Below are 19,567 nucleotides of genomic sequence, written 5' to 3' on the forward strand. Positions count from 1 at the left end.
CAAATTACTCAGTGCCATCATATAACACTATGCCAAGCCAACCCCGAAACATTCACAGCACATCAAATCAAGGCTCAGCGTTGTTGGGTGTCCACAGTCCAAAAACTAACAGCGTATTAAAGCCTCTTTACTTAACTTTAACAAAGTAACTATCTATCTATCTATCTATCTATCTATCTATCTATCTATCTATCTACAGAGTAATAAATAATGATCAGCTTACTTTGGCAAAAACGTCGTGACCAGATCCACAACACATTCCTCCAAAAGATCCTTAGACACAAAATGATTTCAGTGTTTACCATTCTTTCCATTTGCAGTACTTGTTCGTCATCCTCTTTCCACTGTAAATCCTTGCAACTTGGATGAGTGTCAGCTGTTCTCTGTATAATACCCAAACTAGGTGTGTCCGACTGGAGACGCAAAAGTCTGGGGTACAGCTTTAATAGGGTCCAAGCAGAGGAACGACTGGTTACCAAGGTAACATGAATATTAAATTACATGCTGTAAGACAAAATATGTAAACAAGGAAGAACCAAATCTCACATGATTCCCGCTTAGCAATACAGTGCACTCTAAAGGGATGTTAACAGTAGAGTGAAATTTATGTTCTTGCTACTTTATGCAAAAAGACAGCAATGAGACTGGCTTTAGGCATATTATGTATGATTATATATATTTTTATATAGCTGTAAAGTTATATACACTGATCAGCCATAACATTAAAACCACTGACAGGTGAAGCATTAATTATAATACAACAGCACAGCAATAGCAATAAATCAAAAATAAATCTCTTGTGTTGCAGTGGGTATGGAAAGTATTCAGACCCCTTTAAATTTTTCACTCTTTGTTTCATTGCAGCCATTTGCTAAAATCAAAAAAGTTCATTTTATTTCTCATTAATGTACACTCAGCACCCCATCTTGACAGAAAAAAACAGAAATGTAGAAATTTGTGCAAATTTATTAAAAAAGAAAAACTGAAATATCACATGGTCATAAGTATTCAGACCCTTTGCTGTGACACTCATATTTAACTCACATGCTGTCCATTTCTTCTGATCCTCCTTGAGATGGTTCTACTCCTTCATTGGAGTCCAGCTGTGTTTAATTAAACTGATTGGACTTGATTAGGAAAGGCACACACCTGTCTATATAAGACCTTACAGCTCACAGTGCATGTCAGAGCAAATGAGAATCATGAGGTCGAAGGAACTGTCCAAGGAGCTCAGAGACAGAATTGTGGCAAGGCACAGATCTGGCCAAGGTTACAAAATAATTTCTGCAGCACTCAAGGTTCCTAAGAGCACAGTGGCCTCCATAATCCTTAAATGGAAGAAGTTTGGGACGACCAGAACTCTTCCTAGACCTGGCCGTCCAGCCAAACTGAGCAATCGTGGGAGGAGAGCCTTGGTGAGAGAGGTAAAGAAGAACCCAAAGATCACTGTGGCTGAGCTCCAGAGATGCAGTAGGGAGATGGGAGAAAGTTCCACAAAGTCAACTATCACTGCAGCCCTCCACCAGTCGGGGCTTTATGGCAGAGTGGCCCGACGGAAGCCTCTCCTCAGTGCAAGACATATGAAAGCCCGCATAGAGTTTGCCAAAAAACACATGAAGGACTCCCAGACTATGAGAAATAAGATTCTCTGGTCTGATGAGACCTAGATTGAACTTTTTGGCGTTAATTCTAAGCGGTATGTGTGGAGAAAACCAGGCACTGCTCATCACCTGCCCAATACAATCCCAACAGTGAAACATGGTGGTGGCAGCATCATGCTATGGGGGTGTTTTTCAGCTGCAGGGACAGGACGACTGGTTGCAATTGAAGGAAAGATGAATGCAGCCAAATACAGAGATATCCTGGAAGAAAACCTCTTCCAGAGTGCTCTGGACCTCAGACTGGGCCGAAGGTTCACCTTCCAACAAGACAATGACCCTAAGCACACAGCTAAAATAACAAAGGAGTGGCTTCGGAACAACTCTGTGACCATTCTTGACTGGCCCAGCCAGAGCCCTGACCTAAACCCAATTGAGCATCTCTGGAGAGACCTGAAAATGGCTGTCCACCAACGTTCACCATCCAACCTGACGGAACTGGAGAGGATCTGCAAGGAAGAATGGCAGAGGATCCCCAAATCCAGGTGTGAAAAGCTTGTTGCATCATTCCCAAGAAGACTCATGGCTGTACTAGCTCAAAAGGGTGCTTCTTCTCAATACTGAGCAAAGGGTCTGAATACTTATGACCATGTGATATTTCAGTTTTTCTTTTTTAATAAATTTGCACAAATTTCTACATTTCTGTTTTTTTCTGTCAAGATGGGGTGCTGAGTGTACATTAATGAGAAATAAAATGAACTTTTTTGATTTTAGCAAATGGCTGCAATGAAACAAAGAGTGAAAAATTTAAAGGGGTCTGAATACTTTCCGTACCCACTGTATACTTGATACTTCACCCCGTCAGTGGTTTTGATGTTGTGGCTCATCAGTGTATGCTGAAATGTCCCTTTACCGTTAGCATACTTTTGGACAGCACCGTATATCAAAAAGCCACCTCGAAACTCTGCCTAACAGTGTGCATTTATTATTACAGCCTCACCCAGATGTGCGTCAGGCCTGGCTTAAATGGTCAAGAAATTATTGGCAGAAATTTCGCGCCTCAGAATTAAAGTATAACGTCAAATTATGTCTTTTTTCCACTTAAGAATCTCACTTTAACCTGAAAGAGACCAACATTATGATGACGTGCGATTCCACCAGCACTCCACTGGAAACTACCGATAATGATAACATGTGGACGTCAGCTTGTCAACTTGTGTGAGTGTAGAAATAGAGAAAATAGAAACGTTTATGGCTTCAGAATGACAGATTGCAGGTCTGGGAATAATTTTAGTCCATTATAATGTAGATGGAACAGTCTTAAATTGTTTCCACACCACAGATATGCACTGGAAATGTCCAAAGACCCTCCCATGTAGCAACTCGGTGTTTACCACTAACAACTTTAGAGGAAAAAAGGAAAGCAAAACAGAAAACAGCATCATTCAGTAGTGCAAGTGGATTACAGTGAATAAACCAGTATTTCCCGTAAATTGAAGTTATTGTGGTTTATTCCGTGACGAGTAGCAGCTTGAAATACCGCATAAATTCCCAGAATAAAAGTCTTTACTTTCTGTTTTTCTATGGCAAAAGGTACTGTACAATTGTCAACAAAAATAATGAAAGCTGCAGAGCACCTTGGCTGTGAATTTGGGGAACACCCGTAACACGTCAGCGAGGAGTTGCCAGATTGAGTGAGTATGGACACAGTGACTCACTGCAAAAGCAAAAAAAACCCATTGCATTTCCACCCCTGAATAATACGGCTGGCTAACGAAGGAACCGCAGGTCACAGAAAGTATTAACATGGCCATCAATACACCCACATTCTTTCCTAACAGAGAGATATATTCATGTTGGCAGGGGACATTCTCGTAACCCCAGAGGATGTTTTTTTCATCTGAGGGACATTTCACTTCCAAGGAAAAATAGGAGTGTTAGGAAAAAGAGTGTCTTAGCTACAGATGCGTGACAGACACAAACAGTGCATGGCATGGAGACAAGAAGTAGAAATTCTGCTCAATCTCGGTAAACCAGAGCTTTCAGCGGCAAGAAGGAATTGCAAGCAGATTTGTAAAAACAAGAGGCCACTGTTTTCCTTTAAGAAAAACCCACAGACCATACATCTGTCAGGGGAAACTACATGAATATCTCCGAGTTCACAGTGACTTATGAGGTGCGTGGTAAACATAAAAAAACTCTAACATGAGTTTTGGATTTTTAATATTAACTGCCCATTAAATTCTAAGCCCTAATACGCAGAGTGCTTTTCTGTGTTTAATTACATTGTTTAGTTTTTTTTAAACAGAACATTGAGAGCCAAAGTTAATTTATAAAACCGATAACAAACACTGATACTGACCCTCATATGAGTCACAGATTAGTTTTAACATCAAGAGAATTACCACATAAAATGTGTGCATACAATCAGTCTCCACTGCGAGCAGAGTGACGTGTTTTCAGGGGCATAAACATTTATAATTATACTAACATTTATTTTAGGGTCATTTAGCTGAATCAGTCTCAGTGATTCATCAGTTAGAGGTGATGTATCCATCAGTGGACACCAGCTGATTACGTATTGTGGTTGGAATCTGTGACCTTATGCCGGTCTAACTTGCTGGCAAACTAATGCCATCTTTTCTGGATTGAAATGGATCCAAGATGTTTAAGGTCGTCAAGAAGTTGTTTGTACTATACAGTACTTATTGTATGAGTCATCTGCACTGTTTTTGTTGTCCATATGTCAGCAGTTTGGGTAAGCACGCATCTTTTTAGCGTTTTGTTACAGTAACATCTAGATAATATATTAACTCCTTCTTTTCTGGGAAAGGCTCTTGAGTACAGTTTACATTTTCCAGGTTTACTCTTTTAAAAACCAACAAATCAGCAAATTCAACAGGAAGACATAAAACAAATGCTGGATGTTTATTGAGGCTCGAGGTCACTAATGGCGTTTTCAGTCCTAAATGAACCAGTAAACTCTTCAGTGTTCTGCGTGGGATAAAATGTTTTTGTTTTTTTTCTCGTATCAGGAAATGGAAATAAAAAAGTACTTACCACTGCTCCACCATTTTTTGCCATTTACGATGTAGTCGTCTTTATCCCTGCGAAGAAGGCACTCCATGTTGGTTGCGTCACTGGAAGCCACATCAGGCTCTGGGGAAAGGACCACAACATACTAATTTTACACCAAATAAAAGATAAGCAATGACACACATATATAGTCACCCTCAAACACTCATATAGTTTTAAATCTATAGTCCCATACCTTTGCTTTATGTTCTATCTTTCTGAATTGCAGCTTTAACCAAAGGCAGAGTGCTTCATGTAAATGGAACGGACTCACACCGTTTTCATTTAACGCAGCAGATGACACTTAAAAGAAGTAGAAATTGTTTATCAGTCCAAGATGGAGGTTCCTGTTCCTCATCATTCAGGCTTAGAAATTGACCCCACAGCTGACAGACATCCCCCAAAAACACAACTAATCACCATCTGTGTTTATGAAAACCCACAGGGTGCTCATACCCACTGCAATCACTTCTGGCAACAGCCTGCTGATGTTTCCAGGCTGTGTCGAAAGCAAAGTGGAACAAACCAGGGAGCAATTACTCACAGTCAACTTGTGTTCAATGTTGGCATACAAAACACAAGTGTTTTACAGAATCAGTGGTAGGCATTCCACCATTACAACCATTATAATAGAACTATTTATTGACATACTCGATTGAGGAGAGTGAACACAAAATACAGATTTCCTCCTTGGCTGCAGTTAAAACTTGAATGAACTGCCTCTCAGATAAGACGCCTGATCTTTACCCGTGAAACCAGATTAGTCTTGGAACACTGGCAACAGCCTCCTTCTCTAGTCATAACAGCCCTTGCAGTCAGGATTGTTTTCCCCCTTCACCTGGTGGCCCCTATCTCAGGGTTGCCTATGGCGACGCCACAGTACGGATGGTTATAATGAGCGCATAAGGATGTCTCTCCCGAACCTAAAGATGGAAAATTCCTCAGCAATAGTAAGTTATCTTTTCCTTCTTACAGTATATTTCTCAAACTTGGCCTCCAGCACTCATACCTCTCCTGATAATAGAGAATATAGTATGTTTTCTTTTTTCAGTCCTTTGTGACATGTTCATGGAAATACCTGTCATACAGAAGCAGGAGCGGATCTCTCCTCTGAGTAGCGGTTGCAGCCATTTGGTCTTCTGTTCCTCACTGCCAAACATGTGGAGCACCTCCATATTTCCTGTGTCTGTGAAGAAACATCACAATATGCACCATCTTCCAGTAATTATGACCTAATTTGAAAACTAACTTGCTCTTGAGGACTTTAATAACACCGATTTAACTCTTCAGACAAACAAATACCTTAAAAGGCAATTTCTTATTTATTGTCGTTATTTTGAACGATATGTATATATATATATTCAGGATGCAATGCCATAGTATGACTTTTTTTTTTTTTCATATTTTGAAGTATGCCCCGACCCGCTGGCTCCGCGACGTGCAGCATGCGAGGGTTGCATATAGCTGCTTGCAGTTTTAGTTATGGTTGTTATGGTAAAATAAAAGTTGACATTGGCAGTGGATTTTACCTGACTATAGAGAATGCGAGCAAACAACATGAGCAAATATGATCTACTTTATATATACAAAGGGCAAGGTAATGTTCTAAGTAGTCATTTAACAGACAAAATTAACCCATAACTGTATCCGTGGCTTCTAAATTAACATAAATACTGCCACCATGTAAGATGTTTTACCTGGAGCCTGGCAGTTAAACACGTCAGGGGCAAAAGGGCAGCGTCCAGTTTCTTCTGCAATGTAGGCATAATCCAATTGACTGAGTCCACTGACCGCAGGCAGGAACAAGTTCCACAGCCCTGCCTCCCTGGCTTTCACCTGGACACACACACACACACACACACACACACACACATTATACAGAGTATAAGCACGTGCTAAATGCTTCTTTCAAAATACATGCCAGTAATGACAAGCAAAGCTCAGAAAGTTGGATCAGATCAGCAAAGACACAAGTCTGCTTTTATTTATTTGGATTCTGACTCAGCAAGGAGGTGCATTGTTTAGACAAGATAGAAATAAAACTTGGTCATTGAACCTTCTGGTTTGATGCTTGACTTTAGGACTGAGCTCGCTGACACATGACTGCGTTTTTGATATTGTGCTTTTTCATACTTTGCTAATATTTATGCCGAAGTTAAGTTGAGTTTCCGAGTTAAATAAGATACAACGTCATCTTTACAAACCTTAAGATCCTCGATTATTTGGGGGATGTGCCACCTCTGTGTGGACTGAGCATGTTTGGAGTAGTACTCTGCAACTTCCTAGGGAAAAATAAACACTACTATAAACACCATTCATCAAGGGGAACATGCATCATGAAATAAGAAAATATAGGAGTATTTTCTCAAGTTTACAATTTACAAACAAATCGGTGTTCTTTCTCTGTTCCACTCTGCCCTTAAAAAAAAAAAATCTCCCAGCTTCAGTCCACACTGGTGCACTGCATAACAATGATATGATTCCCAGCCAAAGGTGATGATTCAGTGCGCAATATAATTGATGTAATCAATAACACGGATTGTTTTCTCATTCCAATTAATTAGTCTAGATTGCATGAATGAACTAGTCTGTCAAATCCTTTCATGTCCAAGTTCAAAGTCCATCTGGGCAGAAAGATCTGTTCTGTTCCTGGCAACTCTTGGTACTAACCTCCTGTGCAGGAAGCACATATTGTCTCATGAAGTCTTTTGTCTGCTGGAGAACAGCCTGACCCTTCACTGTCTGGAGGAACAGTCCGTCCTTTATTGGACCCGTGAGAGGCCTGGCATGAGACAGATCTCAATTGTCAACATGTCAACAGGGAATAGCAGAAGCTACAGCTGGAAGCCAAACTCCCACTGATGCTGTTTCAAGTTTAGTCAGCAGGTGGAATCAATCAGTTTTCAGGCACACAAAAACAATTCCTTTTCAAAGCCTTCTGTTTGTACCAGCATGTATTTTCCGTCTCAATGCTGATTACATAATTTATAATAATTAGCATATCAGCACATCACTGTATAATAATCAGTTTATAACTGCAACCAACCCCTGTGCAAGCTGCAAGGCAACCTTAGCCAACGGCTCCACACACTGGCTGAACTGAGCTGCATTGGGTGCACTGGCGTTACCCAGTAAGTGACGAGCGTAGATCCCCTAGTAAATAAAAAGGGTACATAAATGAGGAGTAACAAATCTAACAGGGTCCTTTCGTAGTCAGGAAGACACAGTATCAATCCATGACAAGACATATATAGCATACATTTGCAACATCACAACTTTATTTTTTTTTTTTTATTGTTATTAATTGCAGTTTAGTTTGGTACAAACCTGGGCAATTCCTGCCATTTTAAAGACAGACAGAGCCAAGTGGAAATTCAACGGTGGCAACGCAGACGAGATCCCGCGGCACCTGCAGTAAATGGAGATCAGTTCGCCCACAGTTGGAATACCTGCTCATTGAGGGACAAGGCAGGAGGGATAAGTAGATACTAGGAGTTGACATAAATATTTAATAGATGTACTAATTTTTAAGGAAAGATGTGACAAAACAATATGTCCAGTCATCTATCCAATTTTCTATAACTGTTAATCATGTTCAAAGTTATTATGAATTGCTGAAATTACCTTCAATTCCTTGCAAACTTCCCATCGTGCTGCTAAATTTGAGATCTGGAGGCCAGTAGTGAGGCATCAGGAAGTAGGCCAGGTCTACCAGGGGCTGCCCGGTGGTAGACAGCTCCCAGTCCAACACTGCTATCACACGTGCCTTATGACATCAAACACACTTTGTTAAGTATTTTGTGACAGATGCGGCAGAGTGGTTAGAATATTAGTCACAGAATTTGCACCTCTGTTGGATGAAATATCACGTTGTCCAATCGGAAGTCTCCATGGACAAGTGTGACTTCACTGTCATTGGCTGGCAAATTTTTCATCAACCAATCAGACAGTTCATTCATAGCTGGAATGTCTCTGTGAGCTGCTGCAGCGTACTGCTTGGTCCAGGTGGACACCTTTAAAAGGTGAAAAAGACATTTCTTAATGTTACGAATCTGACAAGACTTCCAGACAAGATACTACAGGATGAAGCTATTTTGATGTATTGAGTAAAATGCATTTTCTCACTTGTCTCTTGCAATAACCTGGTCCTCTGCCATACCCTTCAAGATGCAGTGATGCCAGGTCCAGGGAGTGTAGCTTTGCCAACACTTCCACTGCAGCCACATACAGAGCCGTTCTCTCTGCTGGATTCACTCCAGGGAGACGAAGATCCCTGAAAATACGCCCCTGCTCAACAGGAGGTGAACAACAGTCTCTTTTCACAAAAACATTCTCTGATGAAACTATTATATGATCCCAAAGAACATGTGTGGACTCCTGGGAATCTATTGGGTATATCAAGCTACCACATATAAGCGAGCCAGCGCAGGTGAGCTGAAAATACCTCTTTGACCCTTGGAACATAGAGCGAATGTCAAGTAAACCAGCAACAAATGTATGAAATTCAGGGACCCGGCGGTGGATGACTTGACAGCCGTGTACATTTGGTTTGAGTGTACAAACTCACCTTCACATGTTTCATTAAGTAGAACTGGGTTCCAATGACTCCAACATCGGTGCAGTGCAGGAGGGGCTGAGGGACGGGGAAACCTGCAGAGAGAAGAGCCTTCTGCACCCGATACTCTCTGTCCACCTGCGAAACAAAGTCAAGTACGCCACACCGTAAACCACACTATGCTAAAACATCACCAATGTTGTCAAGATATTACGGCAACAAGTTATTCTACGGGTCCCTTAGTTTTGAACTATAATTTCCCAAAGACAGAAATTGATACGTGACTGTAAATTCATAGAATTTCTAGAAAGTACTAGAACGCTTCTAGAAAGTACTATAATTTTGTACAGATTGCAGGTTTATGGAGATTCATTTAAGATTCTTCAACTGCTTCAAGAAAATTTCTCTGACAATCCGCACCTACATGTGAACTTAACACAACTAACTTTGTATCTCCCTGTAATGGTGCCAAATTCCTTAGTTCCCCCACAGTCTGGAGGGGTTCCTCCTCACTGTCGGAGGTTTTCTTCCTGTTGAAAAGGAGTTGTTCCTTCCAAATGTTGCTCATGCAGGAATTGCTTGATATTTTTGGGTTCCTGTGTCAAGTGCCCTGTGTTATGCTGTGATTTGATGCCTCTTAAATCGTCAAGAGTCTAATCACTAAACTTAATTCCAAAACGAATTGTTATTCAATCCCAATGATCTCTTCTTATAGAAATATTATTCTATTTCTGTCAAATGTGGTGTTCGCATAAACACCTTTTTGTCAGTGCTTTTAACTGGATAGTTGTGGTCACATATATGAACGCCTCAGTCAAACTAAATAAATAAAATGAATTTTCTCCCCCTGCTGGATGGCGACACATAATAATGTTGTAAACACGTTTGCAAAGCTTACCTTGTGAGCCCCTGGCAGCAGCTCACCTGGTGGTTGCTTCCTGAGAACATAGCTCTTTGAAGGAGTCCTGATTAGGAAAGTTGGGTTGGACTGTCCACAGCTGGAAAGATAACACAGGCTGTTCGCATTTTTTTTTTTTTTTTTTTTTTTTTATCAGCGAACATTAACATTCGTGATGGCTTTAAGAGGAACGGTGAAACAAGTCTCACCTGTACTGCCTGACGTTTAGCGTGTCATTATTTGACACCAGAGCCTTTACGGACAGATACCTTTGGAGACTGCCCGCGTTGAACTTATGCTGCGGTCGCACAAGCGTTGTCAGCTCTTCCATGTTTTAGTTACACCGGATTAATCATTAGCGGGGGAATTCAACAGTGTCGATAGTGGTCGGACCGTTTACGGGTGAACGCACCTACGTAACGTCCTCAGAAGTCATTTCTGTAAGATATTAGCTACTTAAAATTAATTCACGCGGAGTTTCAAACGCTAAAATGCATCCAACAGCAAATTTATATCCTGGAATGAATGTTTGAATAACCTACTTAGGACGTAGGAACACTTTTACGTGACGAGGACTGGTTTTCTGCACGGACGTTGTTTGCGGGAACACGCATCCCGACAGCTGATTTGAGTAGGGAAGACGTGTACTTTCCGCACCGATTCGAGCGCTTCATCCGCGGTTTTTGTTTACATAACATCACATTTCGTTTTACAGGACTCGTTTTCCCAATGGCGACAGTGGAGGAACTGAAGTTGAGGGTGAGAGAGTTGGAAAACGAGCTGATAAAGTGTAAGCAGAAGCAGTGCGCCGCGGAGGATGCTGCCAGTCAGGCTCTAAACAGACCCAAAATTGACAAAATGAGCGCCGAAGTTGTGGATTCCAACCCGTACAGGTAACTTCATACTTCATTGTTGTTGTTGTTGTTTATCTTTTCGTGGATTTTGTGTGAACTTCTCATATAAAGCAGAGAGGCGACGCCTTATGAGTCACCCGTAGAAACAGTGGCACCTCATAGACCACAAGATAATCTCAGCTGTTTTTTGTTTTTTTGTTTTATTTCAGTCGCTTGATGGCTTTAAAGAGAATGGGCATCGTGGATGATTACGAGGTATCATATTTGTATGCTTTTTATGCTGTGCTCCAGTTTGTGGTTGCTGCTGCTCCACCCCTAAGATAAATTATCATATCCGATAGGAAAAAAAACAACTGATATTGATCTAATGTTATACAAAATCATTTGTTTTTCCAATGTCAGCTCATATTGTTATATTAATTTGAGCAAGTTTAAATACCAGGTGCAAAATCTGTCAGGCTTTTGATATGCTGTGGGTACCTTAAAACGTTACTTTTGTCATATTCATTTCCAAATATGAATTTAGGACTTTATTAGATTTGTTTAAAAACAATTACACCGATGCAAAAAAAATAATAGGGGATACCTATCAATGTGACTTACCCTGATAGGGCATGGTTAAAAGATGGTTTTAATATCATGAAGGATGAATGACTATCTTCAAATTTGTTGACAGAAAATCCGGACGTTCACGGTAGCTGTAGTTGGTGTCGGGGGAGTTGGCAGTGTGACAGCTGAAATGCTAACTAGATGTGGCATTGGTAAGGTAATACAAACTTTCACATTATTTCTCACATTTAAAAAAAAAAAACACATTTCTGTCAATGTCATTCTACACTTTTTGTTTTTTTTTGTTTTTGGGCCTTTGTGCTCACCCGCTCTCATTTTGTGCCATCACAGTTGCTCCTCTTCGACTACGATAAAGTAGAGCTGGCCAATATGAACAGACTGTTCTTCCAGCCTCACCAGGCGGGCCTCAGTAAAGTGGAAGCAGCAGAACACACGCTCAGGTAAACTATCATCAACCAGATATCCACTTTTACTTTCAGAGCCACTCAGTTTCTTTAACTACAACGTGAATCACTTTTCTCGACAGAAACATCAATCCGGACGTGTCATTTGAGACCCACAACTACAATATCACCACAATGGAAAATTTTACACATTTCATGGATCGAATCAGGTCAGCATTCCTGCTCTCCAGTTTGTCGTAGTCTTCCAATGTTCCCCTCAATTTCACAGGACTTCACCACAAAAAAAAAAATTATATTTTGCAGTCATGGTGGTCTGGAGGAAGGGAAGCCAGTGGATCTGATCCTGAGCTGCGTGGACAACTTTGAAGCGAGAATGGCCATCAATACAGTAAGTATGTACCCGTCACAAAAAGAGCTGGGAATCCATGTCACTCTTGCAGACTGTATTAATTTCGCCGCGTCTGTTTCAGGCCTGTAATGAACTCGGTCAGATCTGGATGGAGTCCGGTGTCAGTGAGAACGCCGTATCAGGGCACATCCAGCTCATCATTCCTGGAGAGACGGCCTGCTTCGCTGTACGTCCGAACACAGACAACACTTTTTCTTCACCTTTCAACATCGTGCTTGTATATGTTCAACTCCTATGCCTTTGCCTCATGGGAAAAACACAGTTACATTACAACACAGTATTGTGTGCTTCGTTAGTGTGCTCCTCCGCTGGTGGTGGCAGCCAACATCGATGAGAAGACCCTGAAAAGAGAGGGCGTGTGTGCCGCGAGCTTACCAACAACAATGGGCGTGGTGGCGGGCCTTTTGGTGCAAAATGTCCTCAAGTAGGTTGTTTATGTCCAGGCTGAAACTTAAAAGGTGTGACGTTGTACCATATTTCAGTAACTGTAAAAGTAGAGTTCAACATTTGTGATTAAACGTTTTGTCTGACAGATACCTGCTCAAGTTTGGGACGGTCAGTTATTATCTCGGCTACAACGCCATGCAGGACTTCTTCCCTTCCATGGCCATGAAAGCCAACCCCTCATGTAGTGACCGCCACTGCAGGAGACAACAGGAGGAGTACAAGGTGTGCATGCTTGCTGTTTGTGTTTATGTACTAGAAGTGCAGAACTGACGTAAGCAGGATGCTCATGGCTGGACAGACTTTTGTACGGTGCTGAGGAAACTTAACAGTGTTTATTTGTGCGACTTTTTCTTTTCAGATTAAAGAAGCAGAGCGGCCTAAGGTGGAAGTTGTACAGGAAGAGGAGGAGGAGGTCGTGCATGAAGACAATGATTGGGGTGAGTAAAAACTACTATTACAGCTAACCGCGCCCTACCTGTAACATAACTTGCCCGGATCAACTTATGTGCATTAACACACACAACTGGGCTGATGCAGGTATTGAACTGGTATCCGAGGTGACTGAAGCAGAGTTACAGGCTGCATCAGGCGCTGTGCCTGACCTCCCAGAAGGCATCACTGTGGCTTATACCATTCCAGCTGAGGTTAGTATTCTTTAAGACACCACTGCATTGAAGGCCTCGACTGGTAATTTGACATGTTTAATACTCAGACCTGAATTGATTGTCTTTTTAGGAAGCATACGACATCACTAATTTACAAAATTATTACGGCGAAGTCAACCAGTTACTGTGCAAAATTTTAAACTGGCAAGTTTCTAGTCTCTGGTTTTACGTTTAATGCCATACCGATTTAAAGTGAAAGTGCTGCCTGGCTTGATGATGCTGTGGAAAGGGCCCAGCGCTACTTCAACGTATACGGGCTTGTAAATGACTAGCAACAGAAAACATACTTTAAAATCCAGCTTTTTGGTGCAGCTGTTACGTTGTATGATTTTTGTGTTAACTAGGAGCCCCTTTTTTGTTTTACAGCAATCTGATAACACTGTGTTTTTTTCACGTTTGAATCAGGATACAGCAATTGGGGAGACAGTGGAGGAAACCGAACAGAGCCTAGAAGACTTAATGGCTCAGATGAGAAAGTTGTAGACAACAATCCGAGGAGGAATTCTGCTACCGAGACGTATCTTTTCTCGCGAGTCTATACCAACACTTTTTTTTTTTTTTTTTGTAACGCCCTCATGTAAAGCCGATTAATGTAATGTCAAACAAGCGCTCACAGAATGACTTATTCTAACAGCTAAAGAGGGGGAATGCATGAAAAGTGCTGCTAATGGCATCTCGCACACAAAACCCCCCACAAAAACAGTCAGTTTACGTCATTTGGTGACATACTGGGAAATAAAATAGCACTTGGAATGTGCGCGTGTGGAATTATGAAATGTCAATTAACCAAGATAAATATCACGGTTAATGCATTAATTAATGTGTGTTGCCTGAGGTTTTAATTAGTGAATGAATGTCCCGACTTTTCAACTTTGCGCTCTTGTCATCATCTCAGCTTTAACAACATTTCTGCTGCAACATTACATTATAACAATGTTTAAGTTGTCTCAATAAAGTATTTATTAGATGGAATACAATCGTCTTGACATGTTGAATGATTTTTTTTTTTTTTGTCCTGTACAGCTTTTATAGATTTTAATTACGTGATCTCAATACATGAATATACAGTATTAAAACACTAAAGATACATATAAGTTCTATATTTGGCAATGAGACGATAGGTTTTGGTTTTATGTACACTGATTCAACCTGATGAGATACTGTATATGGCACAATTTGTTTCGGCAAGTCCCTCAAAATATTTCTAGTAAATGAATAAATACATTTAGCTTTGCATAAACAGCACGAAATCTGGGAAAGGCTCGTATGTATAGGGGAAGTTTATAATGCCATATTTTTGTGTTTGCAGAGTTTTACAAAAGAGGAAAGATCCAAACTAAAACTCAAATTTGACTCTGTTTTCCTGGGACTTTCAAGGATTTAAGGTGAGCTATGTGCTAAGCTAATCTGTACAGAGCGAGAGCAGAATACATCGTACAAGAGGCAGAAGACGGCTCCCAATTAGTATTCATTTAAAATGTCCACAAAGCAGACTTGAAAACAAAAGTGCTTGAGGTCTAATGATTATTAGTTTCCTAATAATCATACAAAAACAAATTAACCGTTTCCAGTTAAAACAATTCACATTTACTCTCCTCAGAAGAAGCTCGAGAAGCTCTTTTTGGATACGGCTTTTAGGGTTTTTCACTTCAAACAATGAATGCTGCTTTAAAAAAGTAAAACTGAAAGAGTGCATAGAATTATCTCCACTACACATCGGAAAGCACAGATTGTGTCCGTTCTCATTAATCGTGTCATGTAGATTCGAATATGTCAAACCTTCCCGGCTGGACTGATCTCATGCGCTCAAATAAACCAGTTGAAATTTGAGTTAAAAGTTGTGTAAACCTGAGTTTCTGGCAGAGTTTCAAGACACATAATGACATATTTATAAATACTTCTGGTAAATACGCAGGTTTCAAATACTAATATGGTGGACTCCGTAATACCACTGATCAAACTAAGCCTCTATCCAGATGACGATCACAGTGATGACCGGGAAGGCTCCTTTTTAAAAAATAAAATGAAACCATTGAATTTTAGCTCGTTCTGATGCGACTCTATTGTAGTCAGAGGTGTCAAAGCAGCCTTTGCTGATCAGTGGCAATAAATGGCTAAAAGAGTCACCTCGGGACATGTGGGACGGGAGCAGGTCCCCTCAGGCTGAATGTGTCACCACTGGAGGAATGACGAGATGGGGCGTTACCACACACCAACGACGGCTCTGCCTCTTTAATCTCCATTGCACGCTTGTAAAGCTCCGCTGCTTTCTCAAAGTCACCCTCTTCATAGCTAGATCGGAAAAAGGAATTAAAACAGAAAAAGATGCACAATTACATACAACATAATAACGTAACATTCATGATGAAATGTCCGATTAGCCAAATGTAACCTCCACTACTGTACCTTAGAACAGCCAGGTTTTTTAGGGTCTCTCCGACCCGTGGATGCGAGCGCCCCAAACTATCCTCGTACACTTTCAGTGCTCGTTTATAAAGGGGCAGGGCGTCGCCGTGCTTCTTCTGCCAAAGACGAAGAGAGTCACAGGTCACGCTCAGACAGCAGGCCACACGTTATTAATGGAATTTTCCCTAATGACCATGTGCAGAACGTTCCCCAACGAACTACGCAAGTTGTTGCAAGGTGTGATACTTGTTTCTCCACTGTACAAAGTATATGACAAAATGATGCGAGTGGGGAGTTTGTGCTACAGAAGGAAGAAGCGTGACGCGCAGTCTCACCAGCTGGCAGTAGATCACTGCCAGGTTGACCAGTGCTGTGGCCACACTGGGGTGTTTGGGCCCAAAGCTTTTTTCCCTGATTTCCAAAGACAGCTCATACAGTGGAACGGCCTTCTCCAGCTTCCCCTGCGCAACACAGATCCAAGGAGATTACCAGCCAAAAAGCAACACCGGATGAGCTGATCAACACAAACAATATAAATGTGTCGGAGTCAACAGGCGCGTGTCTCACTCTTCGTTTATAGAGCATGGCGAGGTGTTTGAGTGTGTATGCCAGAGAGGGGTGGTCCGGGGACAAGGCTTTCTTGCGGATTTCTAGCGCCCTCTCGTACATGTCCTCGGCTGTCTCGTACTCCCTTCTTTCAGTGTGCAGCGCGGCCAGGTTGTTGAGGGACTGGGCGCAGTCTGGGTGATCTGGACCGAGGGCACGCTGACGCATCTCCAGAGAGCGGGTCAAGAACACTTTGGCTGCACTGGTGAGAGCAAAGAGAAGGACTTTAGAAATGCAGATGGAGTTACCAAAAAAAACAAGGTGAGCAGATTAGCAAATGTTACTGGTTCATTGAAGTACAAGGTGCTAAGATGGAATTGTTAAAAGTGTTACATGTCTTTGTCTGGATGCCAGTTGTTGTGTGCCTTACTCTAGGTTGTTTTGGAGGTAGTACAGGACGCCCAGTTCATTAAGCGTCTTGGCACAGTCTGCAGAGTCTTTTCCCAGGGTCAGCTCTTCCAGCTGTAGGGCTCTGCGCCTCAACAAAGTGAAGCCATACTAAAGGGAGGAGTAGACAAAAGGCACGTAGTGTTTGTCTGATGATGTGACTATAACTAAGTGTGGCGGCATCTGAGAAACATGCTCACCATATGACCTTTCTGACGAGCAGTCTTCTGACGGATCTTCACTGACCTCTTCCTGAGTTTCTCCGCTTGTTCATACCTGACGGTAAAAGTAACAGGCGTGTACTGTTAAACGTTGTTTTGTTTTTTTTAATTCAATCCTGCATTATCATCGTGTCACTTAGTGTGTGAATGACATCATGCAATCCAACACCAATAGGGTGCCATTTACTTGTTCTGTTTCTGATAGAGCATGGCGAGAGACTCCAGTTCGCGTGCCACGCTGGCATGCTCCGCGCCGTAGGCATTCTCGCTTATCTCAAGGGCTTGCTTGTACAGCTGCTCAGCATTGCCATACTTCTTCCACTGGACATAAACCCCCGCCAGCTGGTGCAGAGAGCGAGCTACGCTGGGATGGTCTGGATCCAGGGCTGTCTCTCTGATCTCAAGAGACCTTTGTAAAGGAGCAACGGCCTAGAAAAACAGGCAGATAAACACACAACTCTAAGTGAGTGTGATTTTTTTTTTTTGGTAGTAGTAGTAGTTTATTTTTATTAAGAATATGTAAGCAAATAAACGCAAGAAAGAAATTGCTATGCAAGACAAGGCACAAAATAATGTGTCATTGGTTGAGTTAATCAAAAGCTAATAGTCTTTCTGAGTATCATGACCGTGCTACCTGACTCGGGAGGCCCAGGTCTTTGAGGAAACGTCCCAAAGTCTCGTACAGATTTGCGAGCTTGGTCATGCTGTCTTCACTCTCGCAGCTCTTCTCATAGTGTTTCAGAGAGTCGAAGTACTCAGCGGCCATGGAGCTTTTGTCTTTGCCCACGTATTGCCAGTAGGCCAGCAACTCCGAGAAATGACCCCTAGAAAAAGAAAACCACACCCATCTTTTAGGCAAATACAAATGTGAAGCCATGTGTGAACAAATGTGGCAGGCTCTCCTGTGTGTGCATGTTTTCAGTCAACACAAACATGTACCTCTTGTAGAGGTTTTGGGAGACAAACAGGTTCAAAAGGCTGAGCTGCAGTTTAGTCCTGTCCTCCTGCTGTTGGAGCAGCCAGGGAAGCTCATCTGCTACACGCCATGTCACAAGGTCCTGGCTAAAAACACACACACACACACACACACACACACACACACACACACACACACACACACACACACACGAGTTGTACTGACAGAAGAATGTGATTAGCGTCGTGCATGTTTGAGAAGAGGATGACCACTCTGCAGCACCTGAGTTGTTGGTTGAAGTAATGGATTAGTTTCTCTCTGTAAGTAGCGCAGCTGCTTCCACCACCCAGGAACTCCAATCTGACAGCCTCCCACGCCTGACACACACACACACACACACACACACACACACACACACACACAGAGAGAGATTAACATTACACAACTTTCTAATGATGAATTTTGAGTCCCATGAACATGGTTGTTTTTGCATTTTGTCCAAAGTGATAATGTGCGCTATAATTGTACTGGCCAAGGAGCCTCATTACCTGCAGGTGTTGAAACCTGATAAGTCCACAGCGGAGGGTTGCAATGCAGAGTCTGTTCAGGCGGTAGAGCAGAGAGGACACGAGAGGCAACTCTACCTCCGGGAAAAGATCTAGTACCTCTGATTCACTCACTCCATTGTGGCTGGCACACACAAGGCACAGGATCTAAGAAGAGATAGAAAAACAAACACATGTTCACCTGCCACGTGTAAAGAAAGATTCATATCAAGGACAACACAAAGTCACTGTGATGACAAACTAAATAACACACGTTTCTAACTAAAACCAAAAATAATGACAAAATCTTGTATTTAAGTCACCTCTCTCATAATGTGTCGCTCTCTGTCTGTGCTGAGGGAGTTCAGTGTCATCTTGAGGGCCAGGCGGTAGAGCGACATGGTGTCCTGACACTGCAGACACTGCTCCAGGCTTTTCTCCTGTGACCAACACGATCTACTGCTAGGAAGCAACAGAACACTGATTAGAAAATCAAACACCACGTATCCAGACAACCAGAGACATCTAATGAAGAGAGGTACATCATGTGCACATAATGATTCAAATAAAGCAGGCGAACCGTTGTGAAATTTTCACCATCATTTTACCCCCTTTATTTTAAGTATTGTAAGTAATAAGCGATAGGAAACCATACATATGGTTTCAATGAAAAGTAGTGAGAGTTCAATAGAAAGTACAGTTTTGAGGCATCATTGCTGCTTTGTAAAAGGACAATAAAAAAAACCAGAAAGACCAAAAAAGGAATTGAAAAGGGTTTGACACACGTCTGACAGCAGGTTTGTAGAAAATGGGGAAAACGCCTGTGTTGTTTGCTGGACAGGGAGAGAGTCTTCTGTGAAACCAGAGGTCACTAACCTGGTAATCATTCTTGCCAGCAGTGTGACATATAATGCATTGCAGGTCGAAGCAGAGCGACAGTGACGCTCCAGCTTCTTTTCCTAGAACAAAGTTACAAAATTTCAAGTGTAATATTCTCACATAAACATACCT

General features: G+C 41.8%; 2 protein-coding genes across 2 annotated transcripts in view; one reads left to right on the top strand and one right to left on the bottom strand.

Moving 5' to 3' along the window:
- nphp3 (nephronophthisis 3) overlaps positions 1–19,567 on the bottom strand; it is a 33,895-nt gene that overhangs the window by 9,391 nt on the left and 4,937 nt on the right. The window contains 25 exon segments of the mRNA XM_069159486.1: positions 4,659–4,757; positions 5,752–5,859; positions 6,371–6,509; positions 6,878–6,955; positions 7,344–7,455; positions 7,720–7,826; positions 8,001–8,122; positions 8,298–8,439; positions 8,522–8,686; positions 8,799–8,960; positions 9,241–9,366; positions 10,127–10,226; positions 15,603–15,767; positions 15,882–15,997; positions 16,217–16,342; positions 16,449–16,689; positions 16,858–16,985; positions 17,075–17,150; positions 17,283–17,524; positions 17,730–17,919; positions 18,035–18,157; positions 18,294–18,388; positions 18,560–18,724; positions 18,880–19,015; positions 19,433–19,515. Of these exon segments, the coding sequence (XP_069015587.1) occupies positions 4,659–4,757; positions 5,752–5,859; positions 6,371–6,509; positions 6,878–6,955; positions 7,344–7,455; positions 7,720–7,826; positions 8,001–8,122; positions 8,298–8,439; positions 8,522–8,686; positions 8,799–8,960; positions 9,241–9,366; positions 10,127–10,226; positions 15,603–15,767; positions 15,882–15,997; positions 16,217–16,342; positions 16,449–16,689; positions 16,858–16,985; positions 17,075–17,150; positions 17,283–17,524; positions 17,730–17,919; positions 18,035–18,157; positions 18,294–18,388; positions 18,560–18,724; positions 18,880–19,015; positions 19,433–19,515 (3,346 nt within the window).
- Positions 10,629–14,449, top strand: uba5 (ubiquitin-like modifier activating enzyme 5). The gene is made up of 13 exons (XM_069159481.1): positions 10,629–10,757; positions 10,842–11,019; positions 11,190–11,235; positions 11,657–11,746; positions 11,881–11,990; positions 12,077–12,163; positions 12,258–12,342; positions 12,425–12,529; positions 12,660–12,787; positions 12,897–13,032; positions 13,169–13,247; positions 13,348–13,454; positions 13,881–14,449. Exons 2-13 carry the CDS (start codon positions 10,856–10,858, stop codon positions 13,956–13,958), a joined length of 1,215 nt encoding a protein of 404 aa, XP_069015582.1. The 5' UTR covers positions 10,629–10,757; positions 10,842–10,855; the 3' UTR covers positions 13,959–14,449.

The sequence above is a fragment of the Embiotoca jacksoni genome, unplaced genomic scaffold (genome assembly GCF_022577435.1).
Source record: "Embiotoca jacksoni isolate LCO1_2020_lvr unplaced genomic scaffold, fEmbJac1.0.p SCAF_25, whole genome shotgun sequence".
Taxonomy (NCBI): Eukaryota; Metazoa; Chordata; class Actinopteri; family Embiotocidae; genus Embiotoca; species Embiotoca jacksoni.

Coding starts and splice junctions, on each gene's coding strand:
- uba5 (XM_069159481.1), top strand. CDS start 10,856: ATGGCGACAGTGGAGGAACTGAAGTTGAGGGTGAGAGAGTTGGAAAAC. Junction 11,747..11,880: donor CTAGATGTGGCATTGGTAAG/GTAATACAAACT, acceptor GTGCCATCACAG/TTGCTCCTCTTCGACTACGA. Junction 12,164..12,257: donor CATTTCATGGATCGAATCAG/GTCAGCATTCCT, acceptor TATATTTTGCAG/TCATGGTGGTCTGGAGGAAG.